This window comes from Schistocerca piceifrons, chromosome 4, assembly GCF_021461385.2.
Source record: "Schistocerca piceifrons isolate TAMUIC-IGC-003096 chromosome 4, iqSchPice1.1, whole genome shotgun sequence".
NCBI classification, from domain to species: domain Eukaryota; kingdom Metazoa; phylum Arthropoda; class Insecta; order Orthoptera; family Acrididae; genus Schistocerca; species Schistocerca piceifrons.
Window position 1 is genome coordinate 157,578,530 of NC_060141.1, and position 14,230 is coordinate 157,592,759.

The following is a 14,230-nucleotide window of genomic DNA, read 5'->3' on the forward strand; positions in this document are numbered from 1 at the left end:
AACTGCTGTTTGTGTATGAGAAGTGGATTGGAAACTTTCCTCGTGTCAGCACGTTGTAGGTGTCGCCACCGGCGCCAACCTTGTGTGAATGCTCTGAAAAGCTAATCATTTGCATATCACAGCATCTTCTTCCTGTCGATTAAATTTCGCGTCTATAGCACGTCATCTTCGTGGTGTAGCAATTTTAATGGCCAGTAGTGTATATACACAAAAGTATTACCGTACAAACGCTGCACTCCTCCATGATGACAACAGCCGTATTCACAAGACTGCACGCATATGTCCCTGCTTTGATTAACACACATCGATCAACATCCTTGCAATTTGATAGATCTACAGGATCTAATCATCAACGAGTACCTCCAGCTGGATATGGCATACCTATGTTTCCCGCCGCGACGAGGCCATTGTGACAGCTAGAAGCAGTGTCACCTCCAGAAGGTCTTTTTTTTTTCACGACACAGAGGAATTAAAGACATTAGCTGCAAGTGGATACTGATTTTTATCAATGGGGCAAGTTAAAAATTTGTGTCGGACCGTACCAATGACTCCTTCTTACTAGGCACATGTGCTCATCAATTCACCATCCGGACACAGATGTCACCACAACCGCAAGGACTAACCCAGCATGCCTCACGTCAGACGAAAATTCTCATCTTACACTACGCATTACTGATGTGTGGCTCTGCTCGTTAGCCTCTTTACTTGCGACATCTCGCCGTTTCCTGTAAGAGTTCGAGCTTAGTGTGCAACTGCACTGGGGGGATCATTGACCTCATCGCCATAATTATATATATTACGTGTCAATGATCCCTCTAGCTTTACATCACCCCGGTTCCCAGAACTTTTGAAGATAGACGTTGACTGTGGATATTGTATCACAGACACTTTGCCTCTGACTGTTCAGAGATGTCACTAAATCCGCCCAAAGACGTAAACAACCATGCATGGGCAGCGCCTATTAGACGGAGGGGGTCCGACAGCTTATCAGCTCCAGTCATTCCACCAGGAAGGAGGTACACGGCTCGTGTTGTCTGTAGTTCAACCATGCCTAGACGGTCAATACCGTAGTTCGATCACACCCGCATTGTTACTTTGTGCCAGGAAGGGCTCTCAACAAGGGAAGTGTCCAGGCGTCTCGGAGTGAACCAAAACGATGTTGTTCGGGCATGGAGGAGATGCAGAGATACAGGAACTGTCGATGACATGCCTCGCTCAGGCCGCCCAAGGGTTACTACTGCAGTCCGTCACCACTACCTACGGATTATGGGTCAGAGGAATCCTGACAGCAATGCCATTATGTCGAATAATGCTTTTCGTGTAGCCACAGGACGTCGTTTTACGACTAAAAGTGTGCGCAATAGGCTGCATGATGCGCGACTTCGCTCCCGACATCTATGGCGAGGTCCATCTTTGCAACTACGACACTATGCAGCGCGGTACAGATGGGCCCAACAACATGCCGAATGGACTGCTCAGGATTGGCATCACCTTCTCTTCACCTATGAGTGTCGCGTATGCCTTTTACCAGACAATCGTCGGACACATGTTTGGAAGCAACCTGGTCAGGCTGAACGCCTTAGACACACCGTCCAGCGAGTGCAGCAAGGTGGAGGTTCCCTGCTGTTTTGGCGTAGCCTTATGTGGGGCCGACGTACGACGCTGGTGGTCATGGAAGGCGCCGTAACAGCTGTAAGATACGTGAAAGCCATCCTCTGTCCGATAGAGCACCCAGATCGGCAGCATATTGGCGAGGCATTCGTCTTCATGGACGACAATTCCCGCCCCCATCGTGCACATCTCATGAATTACTTCCTTCAGCATAACGACATCGCTCGAGTACAGTGGCCAGCATGTTCTGCAGACATGAACCCTATCGAACATGCCTGTGCTAGATTGCGAAGGGCTGTTTATGGACGACGTGACCCACCAACCACCCTCTGGACCAACAGTGCCTTGATGAACTTGTGGATAGTATGTCACGATGAATACAGGCATGCATCAATGCAAGAGGACGTGCTACTGGGTATTAGAGGTACTGGTGTGTACAGCGATCTGGATCACACCTCTGAAGTTCGCGCTGTATGGTGCTACAACATGGAATGTGTAGTTTTCATGAGCAATGTTTAAGTTTATGTTGATCTCTATTCCAATTTTTTGTACAGGTTCTGGAACTCTCGGAACTGAGTTGTTGCAAAAGTTTTTTTGATATATACATATATACACACACACACACAAGATGATCAAAATGTCAGTATAAGTCTGAAAACTTAATAGTAAATAGAGAGGTAAAAATTGACACACATGCTTGGAATGATATGGGGTTTTATTAGAACCAAAAAAAAGTTCACAAAATGTCCGACAGATGGCGCGTGAAAGATCTCTTGCGCGCGTCGTTTGGTGATGATCGTGCGTTCAGCCGCCACTTTCGTCATGCTTGTCCTCCCAGGTCCCCAGACCTCAGTCGGTGCGATTATTGGCTTTGGGGTTACCTGAAGCAGCAAGTGTGTCGTGATCGACCGACATCTCTAGGGATGCTGAAAGACAACATCCGACGCCAATGCCTCACCATAACTCCGGACATGCTTTACAGTGCTGTTCACAACATTATTCCTCGACTACAGCTATTGTTGAGGAATGATGGTGGACATATTGAGCGTTTCCTGTAAAGAACATCATCTTTGCTCTGGCTGAAGTGGCCGTGCGGTTCTAGGCGCTGCAGTCTGGAACCGCGAGACCGCTACGGTCGCAGGTTCGAATCCTGCCTCGGGCATGGATGTGTGTGATGTCCTTAGGTTAGTTAGGTTTAACTAGTTCTAAGTTCTAGGGGACTAATGACCTCAGAAGTTGAGTCCCATATTGCTCAGAGCTATCTGAACCATTTTTGAACATCATCTTTGCTTTGTCTTAGTTTGTTATGCTAATTATTGCTATTCTGATCAGAAGAAGCGCCATCTGTCGGACATTTTTTGAACTTTTGTATTTTTTTGGTTCTAATAAAACCCCATGTCTTTCCAAGCATGTGTGTCAATTTGTACCTCTCTATCTACATTATTCCGTGATTTATTCAGTTTTCAAATTTATACAATTCTTGATCACCCGGTATATATATATATATATATATATATATATATATATATATATATATGTGTGTGTGTGTGTGTGTGTGTGTGTGTGTGTGTGTGTCTGTTCTTTCGGACATCTCCGAATGAACGGACACCACATATATATTTTTTTTGCCTGGTGTGCTTATGTCTAGCGGTGACAGGTGTTGCTGTTACGGCTCATGCAAAGCGCGTTGTCTCGTGCACTAACTTCACCGCGTGTGGGTAGTTCTATGCGGCCTCTTCACCACCTGACGCAGGTGGCATAGAATATCGTAGGGGAGTGCTCATGATAGATCATTACTTAGGACTAAGGAAAGATGCAGCCACATCGGAAGAGCTTCCAGCTCGTGCAGCTGCCGTGTACGCTGCTGCAAACGGCAGGTGGCCATGTTTAATGTGGCTGTTCCGGGTATTCATCTACCGCTGCGCGACTTGCTAGTGGAAGCCATCCGGCAGGGAGGTGTACTCGACGGCGCGGCGTCAGGGCGTCGACCGTCGAGTGCCTGGAATGGCACTTCCGCACCTGGCGGCATATTTCAAACTAATCCGCGCCCGAGGGTCGCCACAACCGCACGAGGACCCTAGAGGCCAGCCGGGCCGACGCGTCGCCGGAGAGCCGAGCGGCGGCGGACAAGCGACGCCGCCCCCGCGACGCCGCCCCCGCATAAAGAACGCCGCGACGCCACCTGCACCCGGCACCATTTGTACTTTTTTTCCCCTCCCTCCTTCCCCACTCGCTCCACCTCCGCCCAGCCGCCGGACAGGGCGCGCTCGGAGCGGCACCGCATCAGCGAACCTGGCCATAAATGAGCCATTAAAATAAACACGCGTGCGTTCTTCAGGGCGCCGGACACTCGGTCCGCAAAAATATCGCCTCGCCGCGGGGGCGACGGGTGCGCTCTCGCCGTAATGGCCGGAATAGGGCGGCGCGCATTTCGAAAGCGAGTGGCGTAAAGGTCGTTACGGAATACACGGCCGCCGGTCTGCTGCTGCTGCCGGGATGCGCGTTCTGCGACCCTGCGTGAGCCGCATGGAGAGCCGTCGCCGTCGCGGCTTGCGTCGCCGCCGCGCCTGACAAATACTCTATTCCGCTCACATAGCGAGCAGTTCTATCAATTAGAGCCGGAAGAGCGGCGCCCGTGCTGCCGTGTCGGGAAGGAAGATGCTTATCCGAGCGCGCAGGCCGCCTCATCACGAAGTATCTCGTGAACACTTGGCATCCCTGTCTCGAACTCCATAACACTTGTCTTCGTCTCGAGTAACGAACTTCGTTAACATTTTCCATTCGGAGCTCTCGTTGTGATCTTAGTGGACAAACTCCCCCGTTTCGTGTCATTGATTCCGAACACGGAATTAAATCTAACTGTTAAAGTTGACCATAAATAAAAATCCTGCCGTTACTTCCTCTTCAACTTTCCGCACACAGGCCACTGCGGAATCTGTTTCGCGTTCCCAGGATGCATAAATAGGGTCATAACTTTTGCAACTGCTAACGAACTGTTAGTTTATTAGTTTATACTGTGCGAGTAACACAGTCGCAACTAAAGAGCATCTCTGTTACCTCGCATCTATCACGTTCTTGTTAATACGGTATTCTGTGATATAAGGACGTTGTATATTATCTTATGACACCAAAGACGCTACTGTATTTAAATATATTGTTTAATACTATAGGCTTATTTCTGCGTGATTGTCATCAGGTTCCATCCTGTGCTCTTGATACCGATGTGACATAGATGTCTCAGTTGCTGTCACACTACAGGGTAACTTTCCTCCTTTTAACTTTTTGAAGCTATTGTAGATGACTTTTGTTGGAGCAGTTATTTGTGTAGTTATCGAACTATGAAAGTTTATTTCATAACGACATTTCGTGACAGGCACACTGACAGCTGGATCAGCGATGTTCGTCCAAAAAGATCACATAGCTGGCCCAAATGTCGACACAGCTATGAATGAGATTTTCACTCTGCAGCGGAGTGTGCGCTGATATGAAACTTCCTGGCAGATTAAAACTGTGTGCCGGACCGATACTCGAACTCGGGAACTTTGCCTTTCGCGGGCAAGTGTTCTACCCACTGAGCTACCCAAGCACGACTCACGCGCCGTCTTCACAGCTTTACTTCTGCCAGTACCTCGTCTCCTACCTTCCAAACTTTACAGAAGCTCTCCTGCGAACCTTGCAGAACTAGCACTCCTGAAAGAAAGGATATTGCGGAGACATGTCTTAGCCACAACCTGGGGGATGTTTCCAGAATGAGATTTTCGCTCTGCAGCGAAGTGTGCGCTGATATGAACCTTCCTGGCAGATTAAAACTGTGTGCCGGACCGAGACTCGAAATCATGACCTTTGCCTTTCGTGGGCAAGTGCCCGCAAAAGGCAAAGGTCCCGAGTTCGAGTCTCGGTCCGGCACACAGTTTTAATCTGTCAATACAGCTGTTACGAAAAGCCATTATGAAATAAACTTTCATAATTCGACAACTACACAAATGACTGCTCCAACGAAAGTTTAGCATCTGCTATAGTCCCAACAAGGTAAAAGAAGCAAAGTTACCCAGTAGTGTGATAGCAACTGAGACATCTATGTCACATCGGTATCAAGAGAACATGATGTAACCTGATAATGGCAACCACGCAGAAATAAGCCTACAGTATTAAACAATATACTGAAACACAGCAGCTTCTTTAGTCTCATAACATAATATATAATGTCCTTATATGATAAATACGACACAACGGTCCCACAAGAGTACAGGTTATTCCGTCGCTGCTTAGTAGAACAACTTCATATTGATAAATGAATAGCAATGTTAATTTATCTTTTTAACCAGTGTCAACGCCGAAACGGCTCTAACCGCTAGTCGTCTCACGAAACACATATCTTGTGTTGTTTTTCTCCTTTTCTTTTACTGCGCACACTGCATTGAGAAGTTTGTGTTTCAGGATACATAAATTCTTATTATAGTCTCGGGAATTGCAAATGAACTGGATGTTTATGCGGCAGGGCAAACACATTCTGAAAAGTAAAATATCAGTGTTTCCCGAAATTTAGAAAAAATATTGCTCCTAAAGAACAAGGCTGCTTGTGATATTTTCATCTTCTGTTAACGAATAAAGTTCACAGCGGAACACCGCAATTTTTCACGACAGGGATGGTGTTAGCATATTCTTTCCCAACGGCTTTCTCTAAAAGCTCGAGTAGTTAAGAAAACAAATCGCTAATACTCATCATTTGGAATCGTTCGGCTGAGCTTACGTGAGCTTTAGTAATAACCAACAACCGTCTTCATCTGCATATGCACACCGAAAGTTATGAACAGTGGATGGTGTAATTTGTCATTCACTCTTTTGTTCACGAGCGAATGGATTGCGGTAAAAGCGATGTAGTCATAAAGAGCTGTAAATTCGCACATGTTTTTGTTGTTGTCCTTACGCTAGTCATAATTCAATCGTTTTACAGCCTGACTAGAGTATAAGTGCTTTAAGAATCTCATAAAAAGAAAATCGTCTTGTTTCGAAACATTCCCTTGTAATATTTCTGACCACATATTTAATACTTTCCAACTTACTAGAGGTTTTAGAATCTCATGCATCAGTAGGATGTTGAATTTATAGACTATCAAGTTGAGGTAAGTGATATCTGGTAACTTTACAGCACCTTGTTAGATAGAATACAGGAAGGTTATTCGAATGAAACAACAAGTTTACTGTTACAAGTTACTCTTTATATTTGTGTTAACAATGCGTTTCGAAAATTTAAACTTCCATCATCAGGTGGATTTACGTGAGTTAGTACGACCGGTATGTGTTGTTTCACGACGTTACGGTAATCTGTGGCACTGGGACAGTGCTCATGAGCTCCTTTCTCTGTCGTAATACACCACATGTAAACTGTGGCACTCTGTAAGCAAAGGTAGTGTGTATCTGGACACCATCTTTGTTTATAAAATATGACAGTTTACATGTGATGTATTACGACAGAGAAAGGAACGTGTCACAACTTGTTAGTACGACATATGTCGTACTAACAATTGTAAATCTATCTGATGATGGAGGTCTAACCCTTTCAAAAACGTTGTGGGTATAAATAAAGTGTTTCGTAACAATAAACTTGTTGTTTCATTCGGTATCAGTAACAGTAATGGTAAAGCCTAACCTAAAATGTTCGCATATAAAGGAAGATTATTCCTCAAACCGTTACTTCACCTTGTGATCCTGTACATTTTCTGTCCCCTTATCTTCACTGGCCGTCAAATTCCCACAGTTTAGCCATCTAGCAACACAAACACATGATTATGAAGTCCTCCCTAGTCATATCGAACGGAAGGTGGAATAACACAAGAATCGTATCCGAAGGAAGTCGGGTTCAGATACTTGTCCATTCATCCGATTTTACTTTTCGGAAAACAGAAAAAATACGATATGGTGTGTTCAAAAATCCTTCCTTCTGACGTTCAGATGTCGATTGGATGCGACCTTTGTTCATTTTAAACAGAAACCTAGCTAAAATTTTCTTTAGGCGTGTAAAAGTTACCATACTACTCAGACTTCTTCAAGAGGAAACGAAATATTTCTTTATTTACTCTCTGGTAGCGTCAGATGGTCAGAGAGAATTAAAATGACAATAAAATAATGAAGAAAACAATAAGTTATTGGTGGTTGTTGTGGATAGAATGCAATTCAAAGCACACGAAAACCCAATAAAATACGCAAGAAAAATATCATTTATAACATTTAAATGTATTAGACTTGTAGAAGAACAGTTTGTTTATGGAGAAAGTGTAGAGAGCAAAAACTTTTAGTGGAAAACCAAGGCTTGAATACAGTAAGCAGATTCAAATCGGTGTGTACTGCAGCAGTTGTACAGAGATGAAGAGGACTGCACAGGACAGACTAGAGTGGAATGCTGCAACAACACAAATAAACGCGCGCTTGTGCGTGCGTATGTGTGTGTGTGTGTGTGTGTGTGTGTGTGCGTGTGTGTGTGTGTGTGTGTGTGTGTGTGTGTTCGCTCATGCATGCTTTTTCCAGCTCTGGAACGCCTGGAACAATTTTATCAAGGTTTTGTACACTTACGACTTATACCAGGAGAAATTCTCGTGGGAGTAAGACAATCCTTAAAAGGCCTGTATGTGTGAGGATGGGAAAGTGGTGATATGTAAGTACAACTGTGAAATGCCTCAGTTATTTCAACGAAACTTAGTACCTATACGGTTTAACTGCTGGAAAATAAACTATTAAGACACATCTGGCTGTGTGTGTGCAGTGCGTGTGTTGCTAGCTCACGGGTAGGCTCACCGACGAATTTATTTATTCTTGTACTAGTAGATGAGAGTAAAAGTATTGTATATACTCCAGTTTTGTGTTAAATTAACTTTGAAGAAAATCTGTGAAAGAATTTTCGTTGTAATCTACGCCGGGTTTAATACTTTTAAAACCAGACACTTTTATTTACGCTGTTGAGAGATTTCACACCGTCTGCTATCTAATGATTTATAAAATTGGGATAAATCAGTAACTGAGCGACGCCAGGTAATCAACCAGTCAACGACGAATCGCCTGAGTCACTGTCAACACACAAATACCGTCGCGCTACACAAGATGGATGGCCCAAGTTAGGCTTGTAGTGGGGAAGTCGAACGCTAGCCTGGAGTTCATCAGAAGGCGTCGACGGCGTGCTAATGTATACTGTAATTTCCAAATGAAAGAACTAAAATTTTAAGACTTGTTATGTGAGCTTCCGTTCGTGCCGAGTCGCGGACAAAACACGTACAGAATGATCTGTGTTGGTAAAAAGGCTTCTCCTACTTACTACATGTACGCTAACTGTGGCAGGATTCAGTGATAAAAATACTTATTTCAGGGTGAAATTAGCAAAATCTTTGTGCGTCGGTGTAGAATATTCTGAAAACATGCAGTGAAGTCTTTCATGACAGATAGTCTTAGTTGCTGGTTAGTCTTCCGGGTTGTATGGCCGTAGTCCTTGAAATTTTTCCATTCCGAAAGTTTCTTACAGAGCTGCGCTGGATATCTTCGGATGTGCTCCTTGTTCCTCTGAGTCTTGCCGAGTGACAGGTCGGACGCCGGAGAGCAATGTAAATACTGTAGAAAAAAAAGGACATGGCCGTATTAACACCTGGCCGGCAGAGATAATCATTTTCAGAGATAAAACCTCACTATGGGTTGCTGTCTGTCAAAGATAAAACTTATCTATCGATTCTCTAGAGTCACTGTTCATACATCACTAAGTTTCACTGCTACTTCTTTGCTGTCAAAATCATCCCCATGTTTATATATTTTCATGGGTTCTGTAAACAGCTGTGAATAACAGTTCGTCGTTGTAGATCAAACTGTAGTTTCGGAAAACTTCACGATTTCCTCTGCTACAGCTATTCTCCCTGATCGGCAGAGACTCTCACGTTCCTTCAGCCGTGTATTCACGCAGCTCTTGGTAGTTCCAATGTTGACCTTCACTTGCTCACGGAGGAGGGCGTTTATACCTTACAGATAGAAGTGCTTGATAAATTTTCCTAGTTGGTCTAAAAACTGGTCTAATGTTATTTTTCTGTAATGCCTTTGCAATCTTATCAGTTACTTTTTCGATAAAGGAGAAAGATACTGTGTTATTCATGGCTGTGTTTTGTTGTTGCCCTCTGTCCTGCTGTTCTTTGGTCGTAGAACATTGTTTCCATCTTTTCTTGAATAGTCATTTTTGTCGAGGTCCTGCTTCAGATGCTTTAATTCGGATAAGTTATTCAAGCATAGAAATTCTTATGTCTCTGTCAATAAGACTTTTAATGACGAATGTTCAAATGTGTGTGAATTTCTAAGGGACCAAATTGCTAAGGTCATCGGTCCCTAAACTTACACACTACTTACACTAACTTACGCTAAAGACAGCACACACCCCCATGCCCGAGGGAGGACTCGAACCTCCGGCGCTTCAGTTCGGAGCCGCACTGCTGCTACGGTCGCAGGTTCGAATCCTGCCTCGGGCATGGATGTGTGTGATGTCCGCAGGTCAGTTAGGTTTAAGTAGTTTTAAGTCTAGGGGACTTATGACCTCAGATGTTAAGTCCCATAATGCTTAGAGCCATTTGCACCATTTTGAACGAACCTCCGGCGGGAGGGGCCGCGCAATTAGTGACATGTCGCCTCTAACCGCGCGGCCTTTTAATGACACCTCTCTTTCGTCGCGAGTGATGGATTTTTATGCAAATATCTGTCCGCGTGCGTGAACATTCCAAAAAACTTTATGTTTCCACCTTCCACCAGCCTGTCTCTTAACTAAAACGACATAACACCTATTTGGATGTTTACGTAATCTAGCATTTTCCTTAACATAACAACAATTCTTCAAACAATATAAATAGTTAATACGGGAGAATAAATAAACTACATATCTATACGATTGAGGACGAAGCAAGCTGTCGCGACTATGCACGGAAACTTGACGAATAAGCATTCTACTGCTCCACTGCAGCCTTAACGCTATTATTCCGTTAAAACGGTAATTAGGAAAGCTAAACGTATATATTACTCCAGATTATTGAGCATGTTCTTTAGCTCATAGAGATGTGAAATTTTCTGGCGCTTAAGAAGAGATCAAGTTGCAGGTCGAACTTGGAAGACAATCAGTAGATCTGTTAAAATCCATTCTGTTGAGCATCCTGACATGTAGAGTGGATTCGAAAGGCTGTCTCACATTTGCCGAAGCAATTTCATTACTTGCTGAAGAGATGGACAAGTTTGCTTTGGTAAGTGAAATTGAAGAATGAGGGCGTAAAGTGACTTCCACTGAAAAAAGGCACATTTTCGGCCTGTTATGCAATTGTAGATTGACTTGTGCAATGAAAGATGATAAAAATGTAAAAAAGTAAAAGATAAATGTCATGACTTAACACACTTGCATACTTTGTTGTCTTGTTCGCTAAAATTAACTGGGAATCACCGGATATGCAATTAACTGTTATAAATATGATGTGCACAGATCAAGCACAATTTCTCACAGCACAGTTCCACTGCAAAGATTATGGTAAAAGACTGCTGAAACTCCGGCGTACTGCATTATAAAGCCTATATACAACCTATTGCTATGTGTCGGTAACTGGGTAAAAGAGACTAAATATCTGTCATATTAAAAATATTGTTTGTCTTCACCGTGACACGCAATTCCGACTGTTAACATACATTTCGGAATCTAATTTGAAAGAGCAAATTTAAAAGTGAAAAAATATAGAAGGCGAAAAGAATATTATTTGCTCAGAATTATGTAGGCTTCGTTATTAAAGGCGTCAGAACATACAGCTAATCAAGCTAGGTCATTTCACTGCATGAATTCCTCCTCCGGAACGAATATCTAGGTTGTAGCTCTGACGCAAGATGACTTTCTGAAGAAAGTAGAGCAAAACGAGAACCAGTCGCCCCTTTCACTCTAGAAGACATGAACATTTGGTCCTTCTCGTCGAATGAAAGGAAGACTTACACAATGACTGGACCAAATGGATATAATAGCACAGAATTTGGACTGAGATAAATGTACATATAAAGGTGACGCATAATAATGCAAAGAAGATTGACGACTTGCAAAATAGAAATAATGGAAAGGATAAGTGAAGAATTTAAACTATCCGGAAAGTAAAATTGCACAAGATAAACGAGAGCTTTCTTCAGCCGAAACGATTTCTTGGTACCAAATATTGACGCATAATTGAGAATCAGTGTTTGAAACTTTGTGCGCCTTGGAGTAGGAAAGGAGCGCTATTATCTTCCTCCTTGTTTATGTCGAGATCGTTAGAGATGAAGCACAAGATATCCGTTTCAAAAGAAACGTGCTCGTATTTTTGTGATGCGTTTCAGGAAAATGACACAAAATCAAAATCTAGATGGAAGGATGTATTGACGGATGGTCCGCCTCGGTAGCTGCTTGGTCAGCGCGGCGGGTTGTTAACCAAAGGTACTTGGGTTCGATTCGCGGCCGGGACAAAGATTTTCTCCGCTCAGGGACTGGGTGTTTTGTTGTCCTTACGTCCGTATCGTCATAATTGACGTTACACTTTGGAGATAACCGTGTGTGAATGTCCCAAAAGCCAATAAATTTTAAAAAAATGGATGGATGTGAATTTGAAGCCATTACTTCAGTATTCGAGCCCATTGTCTTAAATACTGCGAGGCTTCGCTTAGTCGCATAGCAGGAGCAAATAACTGTGCAGAAGTGAGACGAGATAAGAAGTAACTGGACCTGTTTGAATTGTAATGCTATAGGAAGAGATTAAATAGTTATATAAAGATCAAATTTCATATGTACTACAAGAAATAGAGGAGCAAATTACGTATTTCAGAAATGGACCGTTTGGTGGGTTGTTTGCTAAGAATCCGTGGATATTTAGCTTGGCGCTGCAACGAGCTTTAGGTGGAAAGATCTGTAGCAGCAGACACATAAATAATAAGCATACGTAACACACGACTGTTGAGGACGAGGCTCTGTCTACAGCTATGGTTAAATGGACACAGGATATTATACGATAGAGGACGACAACTTACCAGACAAATGACTGCGGATTCAGAATATTAACATCTAGATAGATAATGGTGTAAAACCATCATCTTCGCCTGCTGAAAACATATGTGATCCTTATTTGCTTAGAGACATTGCTAATGGCATTTTTTATCGTAAGGATAAAATAAAGTTATCGTCAACGTCTACAAGCAAGTAAGGATACACATTACGTATGCTTTCAGCAGGCTGATTTAGACCAAGATCTATCTAGATATTATAAAAGACAATTTACATAAAAGTGTTAAAAATATTAAAAATTCAGAATTGTTAAAGTGTTATAACAAATAAATATTTACTAACTTTCTTATGAGCTTAACTGACGACCGGCACTCACGTTGCTTCGCAAAGTGGTACTGAAAAATACTTGTCAGAGGTCGTTACGCTTGAGAAACACAACTATTTAAACTGCGACAGTTTGATGAAAACGCGAGTGGGTGTCGTCAGCCGTAAGTATAATGGAGCAATACACCTCGCATTCGCAATGCAGTCTAACCGCATGTACTTCGTCGGCCAGGTTGTCAGAGGTACTAAAGCTGCCATCCATCGACTAAGGTGAAACTTGCTGACTAATAAAGGCGTTGCTAAGAGATGTTAATGTAACCTGTAGTCTCGAGCTGAAAATAAATACGAAATCGGTTGAGATCTGACTAATATATGCATCTCTAATTTTGTCGATCATTTATATAACCTTCGTCGTTAGCTACAGATAGAAATTCAGCACAGTTTTTCAAGACACAGCAGTATCTCTACCGCCACAGTACCTAACGATCCTGCGTTGCAACACGCTTCGACCTTAGAAACCGATGACCAGGCTCAAAGTAATTAAATTTCATATATGCTCTCATCGCAATTCTTCATGTGTAGTTAGTTATTGCCCCTCATTTCAGAACAACGAGAACTCTTTACGTGGGCTTATTTTCACACTTATCACAAGAACTTCTCGTAACAGTACTCCCTAGGAACTAAGAATCCGTTTTATTGTCCATTACGAGAGAACAATGTTGACAAGCATAATTGTTTCTCTTCATCGCTTTTTCTTCACAAGTGACGATCTTATTTCCGTTACCGACCTTTTCAACCAGTTCAATCCCAGGGCAGTAAAGCGGGGAAAATATTCGTTATAACTAAACAATCGTAAATTTTACTACTCCAAACGCTATGCAGAGGAAGTCATAATTTATATGTTGTGCACTAGTTAGCTACATTTATTAGATCTACAATGGTACGTTAGATACAAAATAAATACAAAATGCCTTGTTTTATACCCTATAATGAAAACTTACTGCTCAAAATTGGGAAAAGTCATACTCTATGCTAAGCACTAGTTAAAAATTATTATAATTAATATCAATCCAAAAGTATTTTACGCAAAAAATGAGTAGAGGGTCTTCTGCTTTCTTCCACGGTCTTCCAGGGCTTCTTCATCCCATTGCGCATTTGCTACTTCTACGTCTGGATCTACATCACTGTCATCTATGCACCAAAATTAACTTCTTGAAGAAAAACTTATTCTTCACTAAACTGTCCACTGCCTGTGTCTTTATCAGCTTCTTGAAGCAAATCACC

The 14,230-nt window shown here is 42.7% G+C and overlaps 1 protein-coding gene across 1 annotated transcript in view; it reads left to right on the plus strand.

Moving 5' to 3' along the window:
* The first annotated feature begins 3,615 nt into the window (after window positions 1-3,615).
* Window positions 3,616-14,230, plus strand: part of LOC124795689 (sterile alpha motif domain-containing protein 1-like) — a 57,371-nt gene continuing 46,756 nt past the window's right edge. The window contains exon 1 of the mRNA XM_047259770.1: window positions 3,616-3,811. Within this exon, the coding sequence (XP_047115726.1) occupies window positions 3,616-3,811 (196 nt within the window). The remainder of the gene's footprint in view (window positions 3,812-14,230) is intronic.